The sequence below is a fragment of the Panulirus ornatus genome, chromosome 18 (genome assembly GCF_036320965.1).
Source record: "Panulirus ornatus isolate Po-2019 chromosome 18, ASM3632096v1, whole genome shotgun sequence".
Classification (NCBI taxonomy): domain Eukaryota; kingdom Metazoa; phylum Arthropoda; class Malacostraca; order Decapoda; family Palinuridae; genus Panulirus; species Panulirus ornatus.
In genome coordinates, this window is record NC_092241.1 from 30,918,848 (window position 1) to 30,944,726 (window position 25,879).

A 25,879-nucleotide genomic window follows, 5' to 3' on the forward strand; every position below is an offset into this window, starting at 1 on the left:
AGCAAAGAGAAGTATCATAAGCACCACAAATTTGAAACCTAAGCAGGTATCTATGTTTCCGAAAGACATTGTGCTTGGCCAGTGAAACTGTTATATGACCGCAGCGTAAGGGATAACTTTTTTGACCTAGCGTGATTATCTACAACTATAGAGTTGAAAAAGAGGCATCAGGATATTTGCACTAGATAGGACGAAGATAAGCTTTATTTCTAGCAATTTTTGTACTCCCATTATCCCTGCTACATACACACACACTCACTCACACATTATTTATATATATATATATATATATATATATATATATATATATATATATATATATATATATATATATATATATATATGTATATATATATATATATATGAACCTCATTATATCCTGTCATACGAACCCACACTGGTATGGTATGAATGTTGAAGCACATCACTGTTGTGATACCAGAGCCTGCTTTTGTTGTGTTGTGCCAGTACCACAGTGTTGGGAGACAACATGATCGTCACGTCACAGCTTACCATCAGTGTAGCGTCATGAGCGACCACTTGTGTTAGCAAACGTACGGTACTCAGGCAGCAGGGGAGAGGAAATCCCCACACGCCCTGATTCGGCGACCACAAAAATGTTGATGGCTGTATGTGAATCAGCTCGGGATTATCGAGGGCGAAAAACGTGGATATATATGTGTGTGTGTGTGTGTGTGTGTGTGTGTGTGTGTGTGTGTGTGTGTGTGTGTGGGTGGTGTGTGTGAGTGTGTGTTTGCACTGGTGGCTCTGAAAACGGGTATAAGTGATTAACAGGAGATGAAAATGAACTGTGTAAGAAGATACTGAAAAGAGAGGAGAAGATATTAAAGAAAGTCTTTTACATATAAGGTGGGCAGCTTGCAATTATAGTGTAACTGTGAAAAAGGTTGTCTATTAATATAAAAGTGAAAATTCTGAATGTGAAGAAGGGAATCTATAGATAGAAAACGATAACTGAAGGAGAACCTACTCAGAATATTAAAAAGTAAAGAGCGATGAGGTTTCTACCAGGACATCATCACAGAAAATGAGAAAATCATTCTTGATTGATATGATAAAAGGGATAGCAGGGAGAGGCAGTCTACGAAGGTAGCTACTGGATCAGATGTATCAAAACGTGAACATAATGGCTGAGAACACCATCCATATGGGTAGGAACGAGATGCAGTAGACATTAATCATTACACTAAAGACCATATGACAGTGGTAGGATAGTGTAATACCATGCAGCTGTTCGTACATATACCCCTTTATTGTTCCCAGTCATCACCTGCGCTCACTAAGCTGTCAGTGACCCTGGCCCGTTAAAACTTTGTTATGTTTTATAAACATCTCCCCGACACGCAACCGTCCGCTGGTTAGTTGACGATAAGTTTATTGTCCGAAATTATGGATTTTGTTATTGCCTGTCAAGATCTTCATAAACTTTTTACATAGTGATCTATAAAGGCTTCTTTTACGTAACTATAAAACGGAGTATCGTTGTCTTGTACTGAATCTAGCGTGGACATGAATGACAGCAAAATTTACAGTGCTATGACCCACGTCCGCACTGAAACAGCTATGACTATTGCCCTTAACGTCCATATATTAGAGCTCTTTCATGCTGGCCTGACGTGAATATAGCACGAAGTCGATAATCATATTCAGAACATACGAAAACCTAACCCTCAGGCCAGGCTGAGTAACTGTTAGGTCACGAACATTACATACATCCAGTGTTATCTTCGAGTGTTATCTATGAGGTTATTAATGGCATTGACTCTTGGGTGGCGAGTTTGCAAGGAGTGATCTACGCTTCTTTATGCTCATGACTAAAGTCTCTCTTTCCGGTAATGATCTCCTCCACGTGACTGCCGTACAAAGTATATGATCACTGAATTCGTGAAGGACACGAAGTGCCGTCAGGTCATCGGAGTTTAACACAGGCGGTGCAACCATGGAGCCTCCTAGTGTATCATATGTACTCCATGTCGATAACCAATTCTACCAAATGAACGTAAAATGTAAGGATGGACGTCGTTCTGGAAAAGGTGCCATGATGTGAACACACCCTTACTGTGTGTGTGCATCTCTCTCTCTCTCTCTCTCTCTCTCTCTCTCTCTCTCTCTCTCTCTCTCTCTCTCTCTCTCTCTCTCTCTCTCTCTCTCTCCGACCTACGCTCTCTTAGCTGCTGCGCTCCACCCGGCTTGCTCAGTAATCACTGATTTACTGCCGGGAGTGGCAGAAGTACGTGAGCTGGAAGCTGGGTCTTGGGAACAACCCATACCTTTACTCTTTATCTCCAAGCTTTCGGTGTTACACGTGATGATTATCATATCAAAACGTTTCTCTGACTGTTGTGGGGATGATGACCGGGTTATGATGACCTTACTTTGACATACAGGTTCCGATGCCAATGTCTGGGGCTTTAGAAGTCTTGTGGCTTTCATAATATCCTCGGAGCTTCCAAAAGTACATATTCAAAGTGTCACGTTCGTCAGATATTCTGAATAATGATGTCATCATGAGTTAAAAAGAAATATTCATGACGTTTTATGATTCAGGTACACTCAAGATAGAGCAAGTGAAAATGGTGCTGCTTATAACCTGGTCTCATATCAAAACACGCAGTAAACTAGACCAACAGTAAGAGGATGGATAAAACCTGATATTCCCAAATGTACTTTATAGCTACTTGGGGTATCATATTGGAAAATGACCAGCGTAGGAGGTGAATAAAGGTATTCACAGACCAGAGGTACATCATCACCTAAGTAAAATTCGTATGATAATCTTTCACTTAACGTATTCGGTAAAGAAATGGTGAGAGGTATCTTTCCTTCAAGCAAATTTGAAGGCAGATCCTCGCCTGCTGTGGTAAAATCATTAGATACAATGAAAGCTAAAGTAGAGGAGTCTGACATTTAATGGACCTTTGTAACATTATCACACTTCCAGCGTCACCATTATAGTTAGTATCGAATCTGTAACACCCTGGCAGACCCTGTGAATAGTTCCATGGATTACCGGCCGTTGGATCCGACGCTGATATGTATAATCTGCAGTGTTTGAAAATTCTTAATAGATTCATTTCCTTGAAGATTAAGATCGAATAGTAGTATGTACGTGTTATTTGATTGACTGAAATATCATTTGTGAATGTAAGAGCAACGTAAAGAGATTTCTTATCATGTATTTGTGGTCAGTTAATAAAGGATCTAGAACATGCCATACGACATCATCCAAGAGGGTAATGAAAGACATGAGATGCCTTATGAACAAGAAAGTAATATATAGATGGATTCGAATCGTCCGTCAGAATATAAACGTTGTATATATAATGTTTATATACTAAGGGAAGCTTAGCTGTCAAGTACAGGAACAGGATTTTTTTTTGGTGTAAACCATGCAAGGTGTCATTTTAAAGTTTGGAGGCAGTCTGTTTGCAGCAAAACTCTGAGTAGATTAAGTTTATCTCTGAAATGACAAGAGTTTAATGAGATGTTCATGACGAAGGGTAAAATCAATGGCCGTCGTATCATCAGGAAAGAAACTAAGGGTGAATTGCAGAAGGGATTCATAACTTTGATAAATAATTTGAAAAGCAGCAGGATTAGATTATACTTCTAAGGTACATCGTCATCATTGTCAATCATAATTATTAAGGGATTATCTAAAGAAATAATTTTCCTATGAACTTTAGTTACGTTTGCTGTAAACCCACTTAAACGGCACCCAACGTAGACCAAAGCATTTATGAATACATAGTGGAATGCCACGGTGTTTGGAGAGCTCGAAAGATACAGGCATCAAGAACCTGCAGTCATCCTATGAGTTATACATAATGTCGGTAATGTTTCGCAAAGCGGTCTAATTGGTGGTTCTGTTCCAGTACCTAACTGGTATTCGACAAGCATTTGATTGTTCTTAAGAAGTTGTCTTACTGGCAACCAACTTGGTATCTTCAAAGTGTTTACACAGTGTGGTTAGGAGAGCAACAGACCGATAGTTAATTCATAGATAAATTTTGACGTAGAAATAAGACCAGAGATCCTTTTTTTTCATCTAGTGACCCGGATTATTCAATAGCCAGAAATACGCAAATAAAGGTTCACTTAGGGGAAAATAATCCTTACAAGTAGGTTTGCTGAGCACTGAAGTAAGGTGCTACTTTCATCCGCTACTTACATCTACTACAGGCCAGTAAGTCTTCGGTTGTGTGTTTATTTTGTGTCCTACTATTTCATTAGTGACCACAGACTTACTGTTAAGTAGGACTAATCACGTCCACAGCTTTCTTGAGGAGATAGGAACAGACTGTCATGCCCTAGAAGATGTATTTCTCAGGCACATATCATGTTCTTTCACTTCGTCTTCTGCTACTACGGTGGGAGGACAAGAACGCTTTAAACTAATGATTTGGTAAGTGTTCTCCCTCAAGGTGCGACCAACGTTTAGGTACTGAGCTCTAGATATATCACATGATCGCAAACTTTTACAACTCAGAATACAAGGTGTGGAGTTGATGATTGACTATAATTCATAATAAGAGGATGTTCTACATTCTAGGTGGAACTGCGCTCAACTACTCCAAGCTTTCTACACGTTATAAAAGCATACGTACATTTTGCTTCTCTCCCGTGGCAGCAGTTAACTCACTGCAGTGCTTCACAAAAGCACACTGTGTCAGTAGCCATAAAGCATTAAAACCAACAATTTCCTTTCTTTCTTCCTGCTGGCTTGGTAATCCTCGTGTATTGGTAAATACCTTCTGGGAAGCTTTACTTAAAGCTTCGGGTGTGCTTATGACAGAATCATGGCACAGCTTACTGGGATCATGACCACACAAGATACCTGCCATTCATAGGAAATAATCAGGTCTCCCAAGTAGGTTATTACAAATGTCCCATTTTCCGGTTGACCACAAATGATAAGCTAATGGCAATACTTTTATATCTACTGAGGTTAAGGCGATTAGATGCGGTCCATGACTGCGGAACTGGTTTTGATTCCTCCTGTGGGGCAAATTACAGACGGAAAAGATTTAGTGACGAGATAACGGTATTCACATTACATGTTGATCTTGTTTCTTATACTAATGTCAGATAAAAAGGCTTCGATAGATGATTATTATTATCATTATTATTATTATTATTATTATCATTATTATCAGTATTGATATATCATTATCATCGTTATCATTATCATCATTACTATCATTATTATTACTATCATCATAATCATGATTATCATTATTGTCATTATTTTTATTATTATTATTATTATTATTATTATTATTATTATTATTACTATTATTATTATTATTATTAATACTGCAACCAGAGAGGATCAAGAATACTTCAGTCAGGCTTATAATTATAAACTTACCATCAAGTTACCATACTGGTGTTAGCTTTCCAGCAATCTAGCCAAGAGCGTAGTAAAGCCACTGATGCCATAGCAAGTACCACCAACACGAGTTCAAGCAACTACAGATTATTCACGGGATCAGATGGGCCCGTCTCTCACACACGCTCAGATTAATCTCTGCTCTTTCTTCTTAATTTTCGTATTTCTGATCAACTCCATTCGCAGTACATTTTTCGCCATCATTACCTGCTGAAATTACATGAGTAATCATTCATCCATAAAATCATACACGAAGCTGAGTGTGTTCTATATTTTTTCAGCAGCAGAATATCCAACTCGAGCCATTTGCGCTCTTCCAGCACCGAGCCAACTCTGTGTCTCAGTGACACTGTTCGACTATAATCTTTTTCACGAATGGCTTGACCAGTCACCAGCTCTATCTTGGCCTCCTTGATGACGTGAGCTATTCATAACTCGATTAATTGCGTACAAGCCACATATTGCAGAATGTACGTGAATTCAAGAGGCCACAGTAGCCTAAGTGATGCGTCCAGTATGCCTTATGAGGTAAAATGGAGATAGCAAGATTTATATATCATTTTCTTGTTGAGACTATCCTTGGAAAGCTGGCTTACGATGGTTGGTGGGGAGACCACAATCTCCAAAACACGACTTGACATTTGAAGGACGAAATCTGGTGTAGAGTGGACGTGCTGAACGTTAGCATTCTTTGTTCGAGTTCACTACCATGAAGTGCCCCCCTGGGAGGGTGATAAGAGTGAGGTTAATTGATAACCTTTGGGTTACATGTCGTTTCAAGACGTTGATGAAACAAGGGAACGGGGTTTAAAACAACGATATTCGGGATAGATAAAGAAACTTCCACTCCGAGTTCAAACAGTAAATCGAACACAACAAATAACGTATATAAAAGAACTATGCAAAGCTAAAAATAGTGATTAATCTGTCATTTTTAAACTCATAAGGTCTATGGTGTAGCAGGGGATGTGAAAACATCTCTCAACTGTAGTCATTTTTCTGCTTCATAACAGGTATTAAAAGTGGATGTATTGCGATACACATGGAATCCTGTACCTGAAAATCTGAATCCTGTTACTGATCTAGAAAAAGCCCACAGTTATAGCTTCTGACTGAGCGTTGTATAATGGTGCTGCATTTTGACCTCGTGTAAGGATTTCATCCTCGGGTCGTGCGTGGAACAAAAAGATAAGGATCCCCAACAGCAAAGAGCACAGTGAAACACTATCTTCCGCACAAAACTAACATTTGTGAGTTGAATTACTCTAGCAACTTGCGTAAACGAAGATACATTTTGTGGAAAGAGAAAGAGAAATGTCTGCGTTCTTTTTTTTAATATGACTAATGAAAGAGAAATATAATGAACTACTTCAGTACATCAAGAAGTATAATTAAGCAGTTAACCTTGAGTGATTTGCAGAATATATATATATATATAAATATATATATATATATATATATTTTTTTTTTTTTATTTTGCTTTATATATATATATATGTATATATAGTACACTCCTAAATACTGAAGATCATAGAGTATGAGCGTTGTAGATGCAGGAACCAAATGTTAATTCAGTCAGTACTTGAGTCCCCCGTGTCACACGTTCTCCTACTTAGGGGTCACGGGGTACGACACGCTTCGCTGAGTGGCTCAGCCTTTGGGTATATTCTCGATTCCCGTTGTATTAGTAACATACTCGTATTATACATTATAATGGTGTTAAGTCTATCTTGTTAGTGCATGATACAATACCACTGACTCGGTATCGTATGTGAAATCAGTGATCAAAGTTCAGAAGTTCCTACTTGAGCTGACTCGTAATGGTATCGAAAAAATATTTCGTGCTTGAATTGCAAATACTGATTCTGCAATTCTAATTTCAACAGTGGGGTAGTATAAGTACTGGTACTGTGTTCTTGCTAATACGGTGATGTTGTAAAATCTTTATGTCGTGGAATGAGAGCAGAGGCAACGAATCTTGAGCTAATGTGTGTGTGTGTGTGTGTGTGTGTGTGTGTGTGTGTGTGTGTGTGTGTTATCATTTCATGCTCTTGCCTTCTCCCACGTAGCGAAGAAGTGCCAGGAACAAGCGAAGAACAGTCTCATTTGTTCACAGCCACTCTCTAGGTGTGGTGTCAATTGCACCGCTACCAAAAGTCCCCTATCCACAGCCAACCCCAATAGACTTTTCCATGGTTTCCCGAAACCACTTCAAGTGCCCTAAGTCCTCCTACTGACAGTGCATTAACCCCTGTATACCACATACCAGTTTGTTCTATCTAACGCACTCTTCATATCCCCCTGCACGTTCAGGCTCCGATAGCTCATAGCCTTTTTCACTACATCTTTCCATCTTATCGTATATGACACGTATATGACACGTATATGCTCCTAAACAGCCTCTCTTCACTCATCCTCTCCGTATGCGAAAAACATTTTAGCACACTCTTTTCATTGCTCAATTCATACTAAGCTTGATACACCTCTGTCTCGTTCTGTCATCCCTTATATGATCAACTCTTCTCGTAGCACATACTGTCCTCAGCATTCAATTTACAACAGATCCCTTCTCTTCCGGTGTTTTGCAATGAGAACCAGCGACCCGTATCCAAACAGCACCGGCGGAACTAGTGCATTATCAAACATATCCATCTTTCCCTTCATAGGGTAAACTCTCTTTCCAAATACTCCCTAGTGCATCCAGGTAGTTTCATCCTCACCCATCTTAGGTTTACTTCAGCTTTCATAGTTGCAATCGTTGCCTTGTTCACTTCCTGGTATCTAGAATGTTCCTATTTCTCCATTCTTTATAACAATCAAACCAGCCAGTCTTTCTCCCCTGCTAAAGCGCATACTTTACTTATATTGATACTAACTATGACCTTGCTCCTTTAACACACTCCCACAGACTCAAACACCAGCTTCTGCAGTTTCTCAATAGAGTCTGCCACTAAAGCCGTATCATATGCAAACAGCAACTGAGTCACTTCCAGGCTTCCTTAACCCTCACCGCACTGTACACCTGCCCTTCTCTACAAGATCATTGCATTTACCTCCTTCAGCACTTCATTCATAGCTATATTAAAAAGCCGTGATGCCATCACATACCTTTTACCTCAAACCCAACTTCGACAGAAACAACTTACCCCACTCGAACACAAATTTTTACTCTTTCTGAATAAAAAATCCTTTTCTTCTAGATTTCTTACCACAAAACATATCTCTCAGGCTTAGCGTACGCTTCTTCCAGATCAATGAATACCACATACAAATCCCTCTCTTTCTTGAAGTATTTTTCTAACGAAGTCTTAAGAGCAAGTATCTGGCCCACACACCACCCTCTCGAACACTATTCTCCCGCTACTCATTCTGCCAGTCTTCAGACACCTCACCTTGAGCCTTTTACACATAGTGAGATTCCCGACTAACCGATCAACATCATCACTCTCTCTCTCTCTTGTTAAGTTCAACTGCAATCTGTCTACCCCAGCCCCTTTACTACATATCATCTTCCCTAAGCATTTCGCCAGCTCATCTTTTTTCATCAAACCATTCGCCATGACTTTTTCTCAACCCTTTGCCTTTATATCCAAAAATTTGACATCCGCCTCACTGTAACGTAACATAAAAAGTCCTTCAACATATTCAGTTCATTTTTCCTTTCCCACCTTCCTCAGTGATGGAGACATAATACAGCTGATGATAACTTCCCTGATAAGTGGTAAAGAGCTCTAATACAACAATCATTATACCATATGGAAAGGAATGAGTTATCAAGTGATCACACTCAAGTTCGTAAGGGTCACTGATATGTCATTCGTATATCTAATTTGAATATACAGGTCGTGAGGCTCCTTGAATCGCGCGTATGTCTCGTGTACCTGAGGCTACCCCTCCAGATGTCAGGATACCTAGAAATGCTCCATGTTCTTACGGCACACATCTCTGAGCCTACCCGTCTTAGCCTGGGGCTACCCCAGTTTGTCCAGGACTGCTCTGTTTCCCGAGTTGTTCCATGAAGTTGAGATTGCTTCTTTGTTTCTGGGTGGTACTATAGTGTTTATGGCGGCCATGTGTCCCTAAGGTTATCCCATTTACTCGGGGCTACTCCATGTCCTTGGAGCTGCCTCATGTAGTAATAGGGGCTGCTCTATGTGCCTATGGTCGTCTCTTATATCATGGGGTGCAACAGTGACCTTAGGGCAACCCCTCCTACTCAATATCCCGGCGTGATTCAGTAACTCTGTGCACCCAAACATTACCTCGTATGAGGCCTAATATATATATACGGCACTATCCTGCAAAACAAACGTGGCAAATTACGGTGGGGAGCTAAAAGGAGAGAAATATATAGTCTTATAATCAGCACTGCATGGGCAGCGGCGGTGGTGGTGGCCAGCCACGATCATTAATGGGAGTTCATCATTCAGCCCTTCACCTCCCCCTCCTCCGAGAAACGTATGACCTTAACCAGAGAGGAGCACACATAAAACCATCAGACTTAATACTAAGAAGGTATATATACCCCTAAACGATGATGTAGTCCTCCATTACACCGTCTGATCATAGCTTTATGGGAGTGGAAGGGGGCAGCCAGTGAGTGGTGGGGAACGATGACGAAAACACGATCCAGGTGTGGTCTGGCTGGCTGGCTGATAGGGAAGCCACTGGTTGATGGAGGTATTGGAGGACTTCAGAGGGGCCTTTCAGACAGCAACTTGGCGAAGTGATGAGGGAGGAGGAGGAGGAGGAGGAAAACGAAAAGGCGTCACAAGGGAGGAGGGCAAATTACATGGGTAAAAGGAACCAGGAGATACCGAGACACACACCCAAGCACAACGTGTCAATGGTCTGGATATGATTCAGTGCTTCGAACATAATCCGACTCTTTAACATCGTACAACATTGAGCATACGTGAAGGGCAACATACCAGCCATAGCATATCTGAACCGAAATTACTAGTATCAGGCTCGACATTTAGCCCCTGTCGATGACGCCGCTATGCGTATCCTACCCTGTAATCTGTAGCCTGCGCCTTCATTATATTAACACGCACACAACACGTGACCAGTTCAGAGCTCACTTACGAGGTGAGTAATGCGCGGTACTCATGGGTTGGTGGAGGTAAGTTATCATCACGGGGCTGAGTTATGGCAGGTGTGTGCACATTGCTCACCCAGCCCGTCATTATCACCTAATATTCTAGACACTGAGAAAGATTACGGTAATTGTATGTTAATTCATTGTGTGCCTCTTCCTCTATCTGTCTCTCATCTCTTTGCCTCCTATATATCTATTATCATCATTGTTATTATTATTATTATTATTATTATTATTATTATTATTATTATCATTATTATTATCATTATTATTGTTATTATTATCATTATTACTGTTATTGTTATTACCATTATCGTGTATATATATATATATATATATATATATATATATATATATATATATATATATATATATATATATATGAATATATATATATATATATATATATATATATATATATATATATATATATATATATATATATATATATATATATATATATATGTGTGTGTGTGTGTGTGTGTGTGTGTCCCTGAGAAAAGAGTAGAAAGACGACTTCCCAGGCATTTACTGTGTGATGCAGAAGACGGGGGGATGGGGAGGCTCAGTACACTCCCTTCCTAGCATTTTAAGTTCTAAAAGTTGGAACAGGAGAACGAGTCACCCAGATGCCACAGGAATTTCAAACACGCAGCACTACATTACACATTTGGAACAATGGTACACCCAGAACGGAATGTCTGCACCTCCAAAGATATCTTTAATCACTCTTTTAACCACAAATGAACAGGAATCCAGCACATAGGTTCGATTCACATAAACACTACCCACCAATCCCCACGTAGAAATGAAAAGCTTACCCTTGTCTCACACTTCAGTAACCTCTGCTCACAGATCCCCTCCATCCCCAGCAAATATAACTCAGAAAAAAGCTTATATACACATTGAAATAACACGGCAAACACTGAACAACATACCACTTTCTGACTTCCATGACACACACCCACCAGAATCCCACACTCCTCAGACGATTGTGAGGCTCTGTTCTCCCGCTTACGCTGTGGACATCACCCGTCACGATATCACTACAAATACCGTTTCAAAATAGCTAAAGAACCCCTTAGCCCACAATGCGATTACTATATAGAAGACTCAGAACACCTACTGCACAATTTTCCCTACACTTTCTTGTACATAGACGCATAGTTAACAACGAGTACCAGACGAATGCGCCTGGTGCAAGCCTTAGTGGAAGCGGCGTATGCAAATAGCTCACAAAATCAGTGTCTGAAACAATAATTACTTTTAATTCCACTCTTACTGAGAAAACGTAACGCGGAAAACGGCGAGTAAGTATGAAAAAAAGATCTTTCATACCTGTTCGCTGTTTCCTGCGTTAACGAGGTAGTGCGAACAAGCAAACAGGGAGACACATGACGCGATGCATAAATAACGTGTGTGTGTGTGTGTGTGTGTGTGTGTGTGTGTGTGTGTGTGTGTGTGTGCAATTTGGAGTCCGAATGAAATCACAGGATGACTTTGCATGTGGCCCAACACGGAATCGCGCCCTGCTCTCCCTGTCACAACACTGAGATAATACTTCAGTGCTCGTCACCTAATCAGGATGGAAATCAGAATGAAAAGGATGATTCGGTGTAAACTGTTAAAGCAAAAGCCACTGTAAGAAGCAGGAGTAGTGACTGAGAGGAAACCAGCCCCGAGTGTAGAGAGGAGGATGCAGCATTCGAAAGGAAAGGGAGAGAGAATCAAGAGGAGGCTTGGGCAGTATGTGGGTGAAGGACAAGCAAGGATGAGTATGGCTAAATCCAGCACAAGAGTTAAGGCAGCGAATCTCGTGCTTCCAAACCGTAACTTAGTTTTGCTTCGTGCGTGTTTGGGGAATGTCGACGGGTGCGACAAGAATGAATTTCGTGAAGCAAATATTCAGTCGAATGTAGTCTTGTGCACACCATATTCTCCAATGTGAAATCTCCTGCGAAAGACATATCTAAGAAGGACGGGCAGCAAGTAACGTGTTTGTGGTTCTCAAAAGGTGTTGACCTGTAGGGATGATGAAATCCATTATGCTCGCCTGTAGGCAGAGCGAGGCGATTTTCTCGTGAAACGCCGTTACTCGCCCTACCGAGAGAGAGAGAGAGAGAGAGAGAGAGAGAGAGAGAGAGAGAGAGGGAGGTCTGGCTTCTCTCCTCCACGAGGAAAAAAAAAGACAGAAAACTCCAGGGTCATATTCATGGTCATTATGGATCATCCATCGTCTCCCGAGGCCGCGGGTCATCTGAAACTATTGGGTGGGTCGTGCCAGGTTTAGATCTGGAGATGTAAGGCGGTTCTCTGTGAGCTGGAATGTACCCGCTTGGGAAGCCGCTGCTAGTCCCACCTTTACGCTTATGGTAATGAATATGGATGTACATTTTCCTTGCAGGTACTGAGTGTGTAGATGCGAAGCTGACAGCGGTACTGTTATTCTACTGCTGCCAGGACCACTCTACCCTGCCCGGGAACCCCTTCCGGGTTCATCTACCTGCGTCAGCGTCGCCGCAGGTGAACCATCTCCATTACGACGACCAGCGTCTCAGCTGGACTAGTATATCCGTGTCTGTCCCACTACCGCCCTGACTGGCACCTCACTCGCCAGTGTCCGGAGTGCCACGTGTGGAGGGCCCTCACCTCCGCCCTCACCCACTGTTGTTCCTGTTGTAACCGTGGCAGAAGAAGCGCTCTTCATGATTACCATGGATATTCCGCCTCCTCCCGCCCCCCACCAAGTGGTACACACGCAGACCATCATGCAGCAGCCCAGCCCAGAGGACGCTAAGAAAAAACGTGAGTATTCAGACCTCAGTCAATCACCTCAGTGTTAAGTCTTTCTGTACTGTTGACCGTATCCATGGCTCTTCCCTACTGGTCTTCTGAATGCTGACGTATTCCGGAAAATTACTGTGCCCATAATGGCTCCATATTTGAATAGACCGTAAAACAGTAGTAGTTCCCGTAATGAGAAGACTCATGTTCTGACATGTTGACTGTGATCCTATATCAACTAGTTACATTGTACCTCATCAGAATTCATAAGGTCACAACGTGTTTAGACAAACCCAGAATGGTTGGTAAACTTTATACCTTCCTGATGAATCATATGCTATGTCAACCTTCGGTTAAACGCTTGAGACCTGCTACCTTAAAGTTACCTCACAAGTTAATATGCTCGTTCCTAATAATAGCCTATCGCACAACACAGTTGTATTTGGAATTTTCTGGGATGAAGGCGAGTTGGTGGTATTGTAGTCCAATGGTTAACATGTCATCTTGATAGATAGCAAACCAATTAAACAAGTTTCACCTATTTTATAGTAATTCAGACGATACAGGCAGCATAATTCCCTAATCATATGGTAGCGAGGGGCTGGAAATCCTCCCTCTCATTTTTTTTTAATTTTCCAAAAGAAGGAACAGAGAAGGGGGCCAGGTGAGGATATTTCCTCAAAGGCCCAGTCCTCTGTTCTTAACGCTACCTCGCTAATGCGGGAAATGGCGAATAGTATGAAAGAAAAGAAAGATATATATATATATATATATATATATATATATATATATATATATATATATATATATATATATATATATATACTTCCTTGTAAGCCAGATACTCATTTATCACATAGACCAGAGGGATGAATGAACACCCCACATAGAGGCAGGCTGACGCCATACCCAGGATTTGAAACCATACAAACCCGAACCCAGGCAAGCCCGTGCTTAATTCATGGTCAGTAACGCTAACTACAACACCACGGAGTCATACACCTCACGTTGCTCATAGCTAAGATGTATATTCAACTACACAAATAACATTCACATCCACACAACCATAAACACTATTTGCCGCTCATATTTCTCCTATTGGGTTTATTGTTAGCTCAGGTGAAGAGAGAGGTTCATGTCTGCGGCAGTGCTCTTCTTACAACTAGTACCGAGCCATGTTACAGATCCTCTCCGGAGGTCACAACACGGTCATGATCGATATGAGGAACGCATGAATCATCAGCCACTGCCAGGGATATATTGAGCCTCGAACGCCGTGAGGGGTCACGGAATCTGAGGTGGTGAAGAGGCGCAGCTTAAAGAACCCCACTGAGTAGCTTATTATGCGTGGCGAGTTAACATGAAGCCCTCGCCTCCTCCCACCAACCCGGGATATAAATCAGAAGAAGGAGCGTCATTGCATTGTCTAGTGTTGGCAAAGTTAATAAGGCACGCAATGGGCGACATATCTCTCGATTTCCTTATAATTTTCCAATAAAAACGTATATGAAAACACAGTTAGAATCTGAATGTGATTTCGAAAATATCCATTTACCTGTTCCTGTAAGCAGAGACTTAGATATATAGTCATAGTGTTAGTCATACAAGGTATGGTGTGAGCACAAAATGTCTGAGATCAAGGTAATCATACTATCATTCTTAAAAATTAACGCAATTAATCATTTGATTAGATTTGCGTCTCTCTTCTATCATCTAGGCCTAGGAATCAATGTCTTATAATCACTTCTTTGGATTACTTTGCGCCTCGCCAAAGGATATATGGAGTAATGCCACTTCATTTGAACTAAAACTCGACAAAACTGGGTGTCTTGGCCGAGTTACACTTTCCTAAGATTGAATAAAGACTGGTTATAAGTCTAAGTGTGAGAAATGATTCGACTATCATGAATGATCATTGGTAGAATATAAAGTCCAACTGAACACCCTCAGAACCTGACAGTGTAGGTTGGCCAAATATTCTCGAGATGAAGAGATCCCTACACTATGGTCAACTTTTTAAATGTTATTGCCTCGCTAAATAATCTCCTCAGTAAATATCTTCTCACATGATCATATAATTAGAGTCATCAGTGACGGCATCCGACATAAGACAGGATGTGGCCGAAGAGAGAATTGACCTGATGGAGATGAATACAGCTAACATGTGGCCATGAGGTTTCTCAAGTGCCCTCGGCAATGTAGGTGTTTACGGGTCATCCAACAGACGAGATTTGTAGGCTGACTGGGGGCCCCCCGGAACATCATTAATAACCCACTAGACAGATTTATGCGATCGCCAGCATGTTACGAGAAGGCGGTGGCTGACTGATTTATGTATGTATGGATCCACTCCGATTGCGGCTGCAACATGCAACCTCGTGTCTCGTTCCATTGGCTTTGACTTCTCCATAAGATAGCCATATTTTCTAAGTCTTACGCTTGTGTAAGCTTTTGACATGGTGGGGTTTGTTGCACCTCTGGTATCCATGAGCATTAACAAGGATTTTATTGCGTGCATTCTGGAGAATTATAAGCCCCACAAAGAAAGATATCTGCAAAGGAATCTAATCAAACTTGGGGATCCTGAACATAGTATAATATCACACCAACGGGTGGGAGAGGATGGGGTTACCGGTGGCGTGAACTCAAACTGAAGAAATAGAAGACTTTCTTTAAGCCTCAAATTTTGTTGTCACTTTGATTTACATTACTGCTTACTGGGTACTTATGGTTATTATGGTTTGGGTATTGACAAACAGAATGACTTGATGATGATTGTAGCGACAACACTATTTGGACGTTGTCATTATCCTGACCACAACAACTGAGGGTGAGAATAACAAAGCGTGGACTTCTTCCCCGGCCCGACACACAGTGAATGAGGATCGTGTAAACAATGTCTGGCGTCCTCTGTAACGTCACAACAATGGCTGTAGGTGGTGGATACAATGTCTGGATGTCCTCCATGGCCAAACAAGAATGACTGATATTGGTGGCAATAGTGTAAGGACATCCTACTCAGCCAAACGATAGAGACATGGTGGTGACATTAGTGTCTGGACGTGCATGCTAATCTAGTCACAGTGAGTGGTGGAAGTGGCAGCAGTGTATGGATGTCCACCATCCATGTCAATTACTATAGCGTCTAAACGTTTTCCCTGGCCTAACCACGTCTCGAAATCCTTCTTGTTCTGACTACATTTACTAACGTAGGGGTAAGAAGCAGCGCCTGGTCTGTACTGGTGAGACCACGGGTGGGAGGTAACCGGTTAGCCTTGCTACCACCCTCCCAACACCTGCAATGAGGAGACTGGTGATAGAAAGTCGCGAAGCTCATTATCATTGTTCCATATCCTAGCAGAATGAGACTAACGATGAGAGGTGGCAAGACTCTCCAGCAGATTCGCCATCAGATAAGTTGAGGCCAGTGGTGTAGAAGGCGAGGAGGCCAAGGAAGATCTGGGCTAATGATGAACCCACCCAGAGAACAACGACACGTGATAATAATGAATGGAAGGACGTTTGACTCATATCATTTACAGTTCAGAGCGTGATGGTGCGAATGGCTGAAGCTATTTCGACGAGGATAAAGCCATTCTTTCCATAATAAGTCCTTAGTAGTACAACAATGGGCAAACGTACATTTCCCTGTGAGTACTTCATTCATACCAAGGAATGCACGTCCGATGCACTTACTCTGTAACGTATGTCTCTCTCTCTCTCTCTCTCTCTCTCTCTCTCTCTCTCTCTCTCTCTCTCTCTCTCTCTCTTAGTTCGGTGTTGTCAGGATGGGACAGAGAGGAGGAGAGGGAACGGGATGATAAAAACCGACGGAATAAATTGGCCTCAGGTCACTGGGCCGCCTCTTAGGCTTAGATGCCGCGGAAAGGGCCAAGAAGGTAATTTACTACAACATGCAATATCTCGCCGTAGAAAATCAAAGCCATACTTCCTCCTAGGGGAGTCAGAATGACTCCCTGTTCGATATCTCATAATGCTGTTTTATGGTTAGACACAAGAGTGTAGACGGATATTTCGTGTTACTGGAAGGAACAGCAAGGAACGAAGCAGCCGCTGGATTCCATCATCCTCACTGGTTCCAGCAGAGTCTGGATCTATAGCTTACCGTAGATGCCGAGAATAATTTGTTATATAACGTTCCTAGCTCAAAAGTTATGGGTGTGAGAGAACGGTGATTATTATAGCTTTAAATTGTACGCTGATCACAGTAAGTATATCATGATAACGGTAAATGTACCTTCGTAATGACCATCAAAAAAAATAATCCTGTAGGTATGATAAAGACGTATGAGGACAGGTTCTGTACTCTATGAATATATCATGATATATGCAAATGTCCTTGAGGTCCATAAAGGTCACCTAGTCAATTAATTCAGCGGCGATTCAAAAGGTGAATCTGACAGAGCACGTGTCTCTTACTCTTAAACTTCGTACATAACACCCTTCCCACCTTGGAAGTTCCTGTAAGCCGTACGGAAATCATCTATTATAATTTGATACGATATTGCAGATCTACTCCTCAATCCCCCATTCACACTAACCTCATCCACACCTTCATAACTATTACCAATTCTCTCACACTCCAGACGACATCACCCTTATCTATTTATTCCCTATCTAGTCCGTCATAGTCACACCTAACTACTCTGACACAGCGCACCTCTTCATAAAGTACTAAACAGCCCCAAGTTATAGCCTCTTTCTGAAGACCTTGTTTAGGTCTCCATCATCCATCGGACACTCTCCCTCTCAACGTCCATTCTGCCGCGCAAATCCAGGCTGTCATAGACACCACCACCACTGTGTATACATTCTTAGTATTTTCGCTTGTCGATATCAATAGGACTTCTTACTCCAATCATTTGTTTGTCTCAACCACGTAAATGCGATAAAGGTAAAATCTAACCTTGGTTGTTATTGCTACACTGACAGTAGCATTAAGAATTTCCAATCTTTCCGTCTTCTGTTTGGGGTAAATAGAGAGTACGAATGCAAAAAAAATGTCGGTTCACTGTTGTACCTGTGACTCGGCAATAACCAGGCAAGAGGTGGCATGACCCTAGAAATATTCTCCCGTGGAGGAAAAAAGGCAAGCACGGAGTAATGCTACTCTGATATTTGAAGAGAAAGTTGTCCATACAAGAACCCATCTCGGAGATGGACGCATCGTTAACCATAAGGGGAGAAGCTCGATCTCAAGTAAAGTCTTCACTTTCCACTCCAGAGAGTAACTGTACCAACTCTCCTCTGAGGGGCACGCTGTCTGAACATGTCGACGACGGCGTGACAACCCTCCGTGGGAAGACTGTAAGGATGTGTTGTGAAGGACATCGTAACGGTGTTCTATTGGAAACTATGTGACGCTTCGTTATGGAAAAAGACGTTACGATGTGACAGGACAGTGCTTTATGGGAAGGGTGTGCAGGGGTGTTGTGGGGAAGGCTGTGAAACTTACGCTTTGGAGGAGAGTGAAATGCGTGTTAGGAGGAGTGGTATGGCCTTGTTTTGTGGTAGGAGATGTGACACTGTAAAACCTGTGAAATGTGTCACATAAGTCACGGTGCGACACTGTGTCGGATGGAGTCTTCACTGTGTTGTGAGTGAGAGAGCGTGACATCATATAGTGGGAAAAGGTGTTACACTGAGTAGAGCTGAAGAATGTTGCTTATGTAAAGGAATGGCACTGAAAAGAGGGAGGGTGTGAGGGTGAGTGTTAGTGGAGGCTGTGGCACCGTATTGTAGGGAAGTCTGTAACACGGTACTCCAGCATGAAATGTCTGTGGGAATTTCGCACACCATCTTGTCTCTGTGATGCACATAGAGTTACACACCAATACTCAGTCATCCTCAATGGAGAATTAAGAGCATCACCCTCAATATGCGACACTTTCAGGACTAGATCCTTCAGTAATATTCCCTACTGAAAAGAAGAAAAAAAAAGACGTTCATCTGATAATGGAGAAATGTCATTCTCGTGGCAGTGACTTGCAAGTGTAGGATCAAATACACGACAGTGTCACAAAGTGCTGAGGTCACCACCTAGTCACACGGCCTCAAACGTCTCATCCCGTCACATTTTTACTCTCTCTCTCTCTCTCTCTCTCTCTCTCTCTCTCTCTCTCTCTCTCTCTCTCTCTCTCTCTCCTTCATGCTTTTATGCCTATACCTCTATCTACGTCTGTACTGAGATGTATTTGGTCATCACTATCTCCACACGGACTCTTTAACTATATCTGCTTCGCTTCCTCTCATCTCTGTCTATAACACTGTCCCGCCTTCCCCCGAGAAACACCCTCCACCACCTTCTTGCCCACTCCACTCACAGTCCCTGACAACATCCATTTTTTCCCATTGTATTAAAACGGCAAACACCTCCCGTCGCATCTCCTTACCAAGTCATCGTTTTTACCTCACTTTGTGTATATTGATGGCACTCTTGGGTTATCTAATATGTATATCAAATACAGAAACACACAAATGGAAGAATGACATATACATACAACGTCAGACATATATATATCCGCTGAGTATGACAAAGATGGACGTGTCTGCCCTTCCGATCCGACGAACTTCCTCAATTTAGGATAATTGCTTCCTCAGCGGACGCCCGGCAGGATGTCCAGTATACGAAGTGTGTGTGGATCCTGGCTACCCACAGCCATGGTGACCAGCGTTTAGGAGCGCAGGTAAAAGGGACCGTTATTGTATGTCTGGTCGTTTATTTTCTCTTCGACTGATGCAGTCCCTTCTGCTGCTATTCATCATCATGTTTTCTTTGTGTTTCTTCAATCTATACATTCACTTTATCTTAATCTATTTCATACCTCCTTTATCATACACGTATTGACATCTTTCTCTTAGTATTATTGTTAATCTTTATTTCCTTTCCCCATCCCTTCTCTTCTCCATATATTTCTTTCCTTTTTTCCTTTAGCCTAGTCAGAGTCCGGAGGAGGAGCAACGATAGTTTCCACTCCTTTCTTCCGCTCTCGCCAACCTTTCTCTTCAGCTACATGTTCACCTCCGACGGCCACAGCGTGAGCAAGCCCAAGGCTGTCACACTGGACAGTGACTCGCACCACCTCCCGTCTCTGAGGCATATCACACACACACACACACACACACACACAGGACGCATCATGTGAGGGAATGCGGAACAGGCATGTGATGTCAACTCTCTCTCTCTCTCTCTCTCTCTCTCTCTCTCTCTCTCTCTCTCTCTCTCTCTCTCTCTCTCTGGGGCCGTTATACTTCCGCCCACTTGCTAGACACAGCAGCCTACCTGGTTGACACAGTATCACTGGACCCAAGATAAGACTACAGGAAATGTGAGACGTTGATGTCGAGGCTCATGTTGTGTACAGTTCGTACGTTACACGCCTCTGAATATGGTAGTCAGAGCATAAGGATGCTAGCGTCACCAAGGATACTTTCAAATAGTATTCTTTTGTACCTAAGTGCAACATTAGACAGTTATGTTACTATCTTCAAGAATGTAATTATTATATGCTTGTGAATATGTATAAACCATGAGAGGTTGTAAAAAGTCATGACTTAAAAATTAGATCTCAAAGCTCCGTTAACGGTTGTATTTTTATCAGAAAACCCTACGATAACTACGAAAATATGTCATCAACTGTTGCCCATGAGAATCGTAAAACGAAAAACTTTGTTGTTGAATATTTGAGCCATAGTAGAGCTTCAGAAAATAAACAATAAAACCTTTAAAACGTAATATGAACTTGTGCTTGCACAAGGAACCTCATCTTAGGCTTAGATGCTTAAGACGATGACGAGAGTTTCTTCGAGCAGACGTGGTGAATAAGAAATTAAGATCTCTTATTTTTGCTAAGCACACGGGACTCAACCAACAGCCACACTGAAACTTTTATTTGTTGAAGTGAATGACCCAGTCTCTCGTGCATATCAAAACGCAGAAACTGGTGAGTGGAATAATAGCAACTTTCCATTTCAATGGAGTCAGACAGAACCATTAATAATGCAACATATGTCTTATTGCGACTTTGTAGTTCTGTCAAGCGTCTGGAGAGTAGTGTGTGAGCCTATCACAACAAATGTTGACCCAAAATCTCTAATCATTACCTTTCTCTCGTAATTGGCTGCGGCGTTTACCGAGAAAGGGCGAAGGCCTCCACATGATTAGACTTTGCAAGTAATACCGCTATTCTATTAACCTATAAATGCACTTCAAGGTCAGCACCGTCGAAGGTGTTTGATTGTGGATTACGATTAATTGCTAAGACAACACACATATGCTATTAAAATGAGTGAGATAATGGACATAGAAATGACTATAAACAAACTTTTCCGTGTGATGCTGACAGAAACAAAAGAGAATATTGCTCGTTGGTAAGGTTTTAGAACATATCTGGGTCATTCCCAGATATCAGGAAAGACAGTTAGAACTTATAGATCGTATGAGACAAAGAAATAACTTGCTGAAACACATGAGAATTTTAGTGAGAGAAAAAAAAGTATTTGTGGGTATCATTGTCGATGTTCCCTACTATCGACTCTTTCTCTCTCACTTCCTCACCCATTCCCCCCTTATCTATCCAACTGACAAACGTATGATACTCCTCTCCTTCTTCCTTTCCCTCCATGTCATTCCATCTGACGGAGAAACACGATTAATGAAAAAGAAATGAGGTTGATAGATAGTTAATGAGAATGTAAATGAACGAAAAGCTTTTACGGGACCACAGACGAAAATGAAAATCTATGGCAGGAAACTGAGAGTGACAGAGACCATTAAGATCACTCGAACTAGTGCCAGATGATGGAATTTTCTCATTGCTCAGATGAAGGCTGTGGACGTGCACGTTATAAGCAAGGGTCTGGATACCACCAGACTCAACTCTTAAGACCTTTGTAGTTGGCAGATAATGTAGCTCTCCTGCTGATGAAATCATGCACGGCTCTGTTATGTTTATTGTGATTAACTTATTCTCCTCATTACCTCATATAATTCCCGTGTTATCGCAATTCATTCTTCTGCGAATGTGTTTGTGAACTTAGTTCTTTGTTCTCTCTCTCTCTCTCTCTCTCTCTCTCTCTCTCTCTCTCTCTCTCTCTCTCTCTCTCTATCTATCTATCTATCTATCTATATGTATATCTATCTATCTATATATCTATCTATCTGTCTGTTTGTCTATCTATCTCTGTTTACTGTCTTTTCTGTTCTTAGTATGTTCATTGTTTTTCTTCAGTATTACAGAATTTTGTCCTTGTATCCACACTCACGCCGCCACATCCTCCTTATACTTTTCCGTCTTGCTGTCTAACTCATCTTCCTCATACCCCACATTTTCATACTAATCCTTAACCTACCCCTCATACTCCAACCCTTATCCTTAGAATTCATCTTGTCATTATCATATTCCATCTGTCCCTTACACTTTGCTTCCCTACCCTCGTAGTCCGCTTTCTCCTCCTAGTTCACCTCTTTATCCTCATTCTGCAACTCATTAACTCCACACTCCACCTCCTCCTCACAATCCAGCTGTTCATCATTACCATCTACTACATTTTCCTTATAGTCTACTTCCTCTTCTTAGCAATCCTCAACTATGTTCTTGCACTCCACATTTTCCTCCACATACTCCAGATACCCTCCCCCACACTCCATCTTCTTTCATCCCAGATTTTCTGTCTCAAAGTCCAATATCTCCCCCATCTCCCATATCTTGTTCTCACGCAGCTCCCACTACCTCCTTCAGACACTCCTACTCTATACCCTTACGTTTTCTCCCCTCACGCCTTCCATCACCCTCTGGGCAGTCAGTAGTTGCGGTGCTTCGCTGCTGTAGGAACTCATCTTGATCATGCAGAGGACTTGTTTGTTCAATTGATGGCCTCTGTTTTTCCCTTCGTCCAGCTATAGATCTCTCCGTGGCATTCTCTGTTTTTTCCTTTCATCCAGCCATTGTTGTCTATATGGCAGCTTCTGTTTATGCCTTCGCCCAGCTGATGTTCTTTGTGTAGCAGCGTATCTTCTTCCTCCCGTCCAACCATTAAAGGTGGTAGCTACTGATTTCTTCCCTATGCAGTTATTATTTACCAAGTTCCGCCATTCAGAGAATATTTATTTCACAGACTCATTTCTCTTGGAGTAATGATGCTGAATATCATTCTCAATAATGATATTCGACAGTAGTCGTTTATGTGAAATAAATCAGTAGCATTTTCTGAATTTCTCTTCGTCGTGATGAAAATGAATTATCTTACGTAGCTCTTTATATTGATGCTCATGCGAAGTGTCTGCCTCTGGTATGTATACAAGATCCTTGGTATGACCTGGGCTAGTAAACATGAGACGAGCAACCACCTTACAGTAGGCGGTAGCCTGGTGATGGCCCATATGTGAATGGACCACCATGAAATAGCAAAATACCCCGTTCGTATCTCCCCCCCTAGGAACCCAAGCCTGTTAGACTTTTCCATTTCGTCTACTGGCTGGCTGGGGCAGAGATCTAAGAATGCAGTGGACAGACAAAAAAAAAAACGAAGCGAGAACACCACAAGGCTGAAGCATGACACAGTTTCTTGACTACAACCCACATATGAAGCAGACTATACGAAATGAGAAACTTCATATATTTCATGACCTGTGAATTACTGGTACATTGAGAAACTGTCATTCACGTGGAAGATAAAAGCCTGAATAGTGGGACAAAGAGGCGCTTTGTTGTGGCGGTAGCGTTATAATTCTAACAGCTGATTCACCCAGAGATGAGGCAGGAATTTCAATTAGCATTTCTTTATTTGCCTACATCACCAACCACGCGAGAGGAGTATCATGTTTTGATTTTTTTATGCTTAGATGTGTCTTTTTGTGTTCATTTGCATAATTGTTTCATCAAAGGGAAAAATGACATAGTTAGTGGGAACCTTTCCTGGAAATTTGGTCCTTTTCATTTCGAAAATGTGTCCCTAGTTGTTATGGAAATGGTTACACTTAACCTGTGAAAACCTTCTTGATATCAAGATTCATTTGACTATAACCCAATAAGAAATTTCTCCATCTACAGGTGGATACACAAATTCAGTGACATAACAAAATACAATTTTTTCCTTTCAACAGTTACTCAAGCCTTAAGGTTTGCAGAGGTTCCTTTCAGGACTAATTTCTCTCCTGTGACTAAGGTTACTTACGTGGAGCTTGTGGTTTAACTGCTGCAATCACGCGGATGCAATAAACATTTGAGATTATCGACTACAACTGTCCCATCAATATCACACACCTCTGGGGCCAAGATAATCATTCAGCCTCCCACCTCCCTACCCTGAAAAGACAGTCAAGGGCCCTTCTCTTATCATAAAAGATTACACTAGTTCCATAAAGCAGCAGCTGCTGCAGTACTCTGCTATTAAGAGCAAGCTTTCATAAGGATACATAGGAGACTAGCCGGAGTATTCTCCCACGGATAGTAGTAAGTCGCCACAGCTCATGTGGTGATGAGTGGTGGTATAACATAGGTGGCTCTCGTATATGGTACCCTGAGAGTAGAACAGATGTATAAATCTGGGGCATTTGTACCGTGATGTTGGTGCGTGTGTGTAAAGACTGCCTTATCTGATGGCCCAGAGATGTAGAAGGTTTGAACCCGCTGTATAACAGAATCATAGATTATCAAGACTATTCTTTCACAACCCCTCTTCATCAGTCCCACAGTCTAAGAAGGGGAAAGGAAAATAATACAGCCACGACCCTCAGTAAAGGAAAGATTGGATGAAGAAAAAACACGACACAAGGGGTTAAGAATTGATAGCCTTAGCACATAATTCACATCATTACTGAGCATGATTTTGTCCAAACATTCTAACTAAAGAGACGGTTGGAGCACAACAACGGAGAGAAGAAGTGGATTTTGAAACAACCTCATAAGAGCATGTGAGAGGAAGAAAAAGTAGCTGTAACTAGTCTTGCAACATTCCTGCCACTTCTTGCTGTTGTTTTGAAAATCTAATGAGAAATGTTTTCATGCTATGATCGACTGGCTTGAACATGGGTTCTGAATCTGTAATGCGTTCATAGTGTAAATTCTTTCATGAATTGACTCCACCAAATAGCATTCGGCAAGCCAATGGTTTTAGAATTATATAACATCATGAAACTCATCTATTGTTGAAATAATCATGGAAAATATCTCGTAATGTTTCCTCTTGCCGACAGGCACCAAATGAATGCCGGACCAATAATGACACGTTTTTTTTTAAATGTAATCGCTCAGTTAAGAGTCCTTAATAACCTCCAGACAATATTTCAATCCCAGATTCGTATTGAAAATGAAAATTACTTCTTTTACTGAGGTCTTCAAACAAATCTATTATCCCTGCGAAAAATACCACAAATTGCAGGTAATAGTTTAAGGTAATCTTTAGTAAAAAAGAAAAATATTGCATTTGAAATTGTTGTATAACATAATGCTGGTAACCCAAGAGTGAGTCATCACTGTAAAACTCTGAAGCTCTTTACCTTCTGAAGTTTTACTCTTGCAGCTGCATCCTTTTAAGGTAGCTTTTCCACAACCCAAGGA

At 41.5% G+C, this 25,879-nt stretch overlaps 1 protein-coding gene across 5 annotated transcripts in view; it reads left to right on the plus strand.

Moving 5' to 3' along the window:
- LOC139755020 (paired box protein Pax-2-B-like) overlaps nucleotides 1-25,879 on the plus strand; it is a 146,759-nt gene that overhangs the window by 17,266 nt on the left and 103,614 nt on the right. For all 5 annotated transcript variants that reach the window (XM_071672947.1, XM_071672949.1, XM_071672946.1 and 2 more), the window contains exon 2: nucleotides 12,919-13,319. In XM_071672947.1, coding sequence (XP_071529048.1) covers nucleotides 13,220-13,319 — 100 coding nt within the window. In that variant the 5' untranslated portion in view covers nucleotides 12,919-13,219. The remainder of the gene's footprint in view (nucleotides 1-12,918; nucleotides 13,320-25,879) is intronic.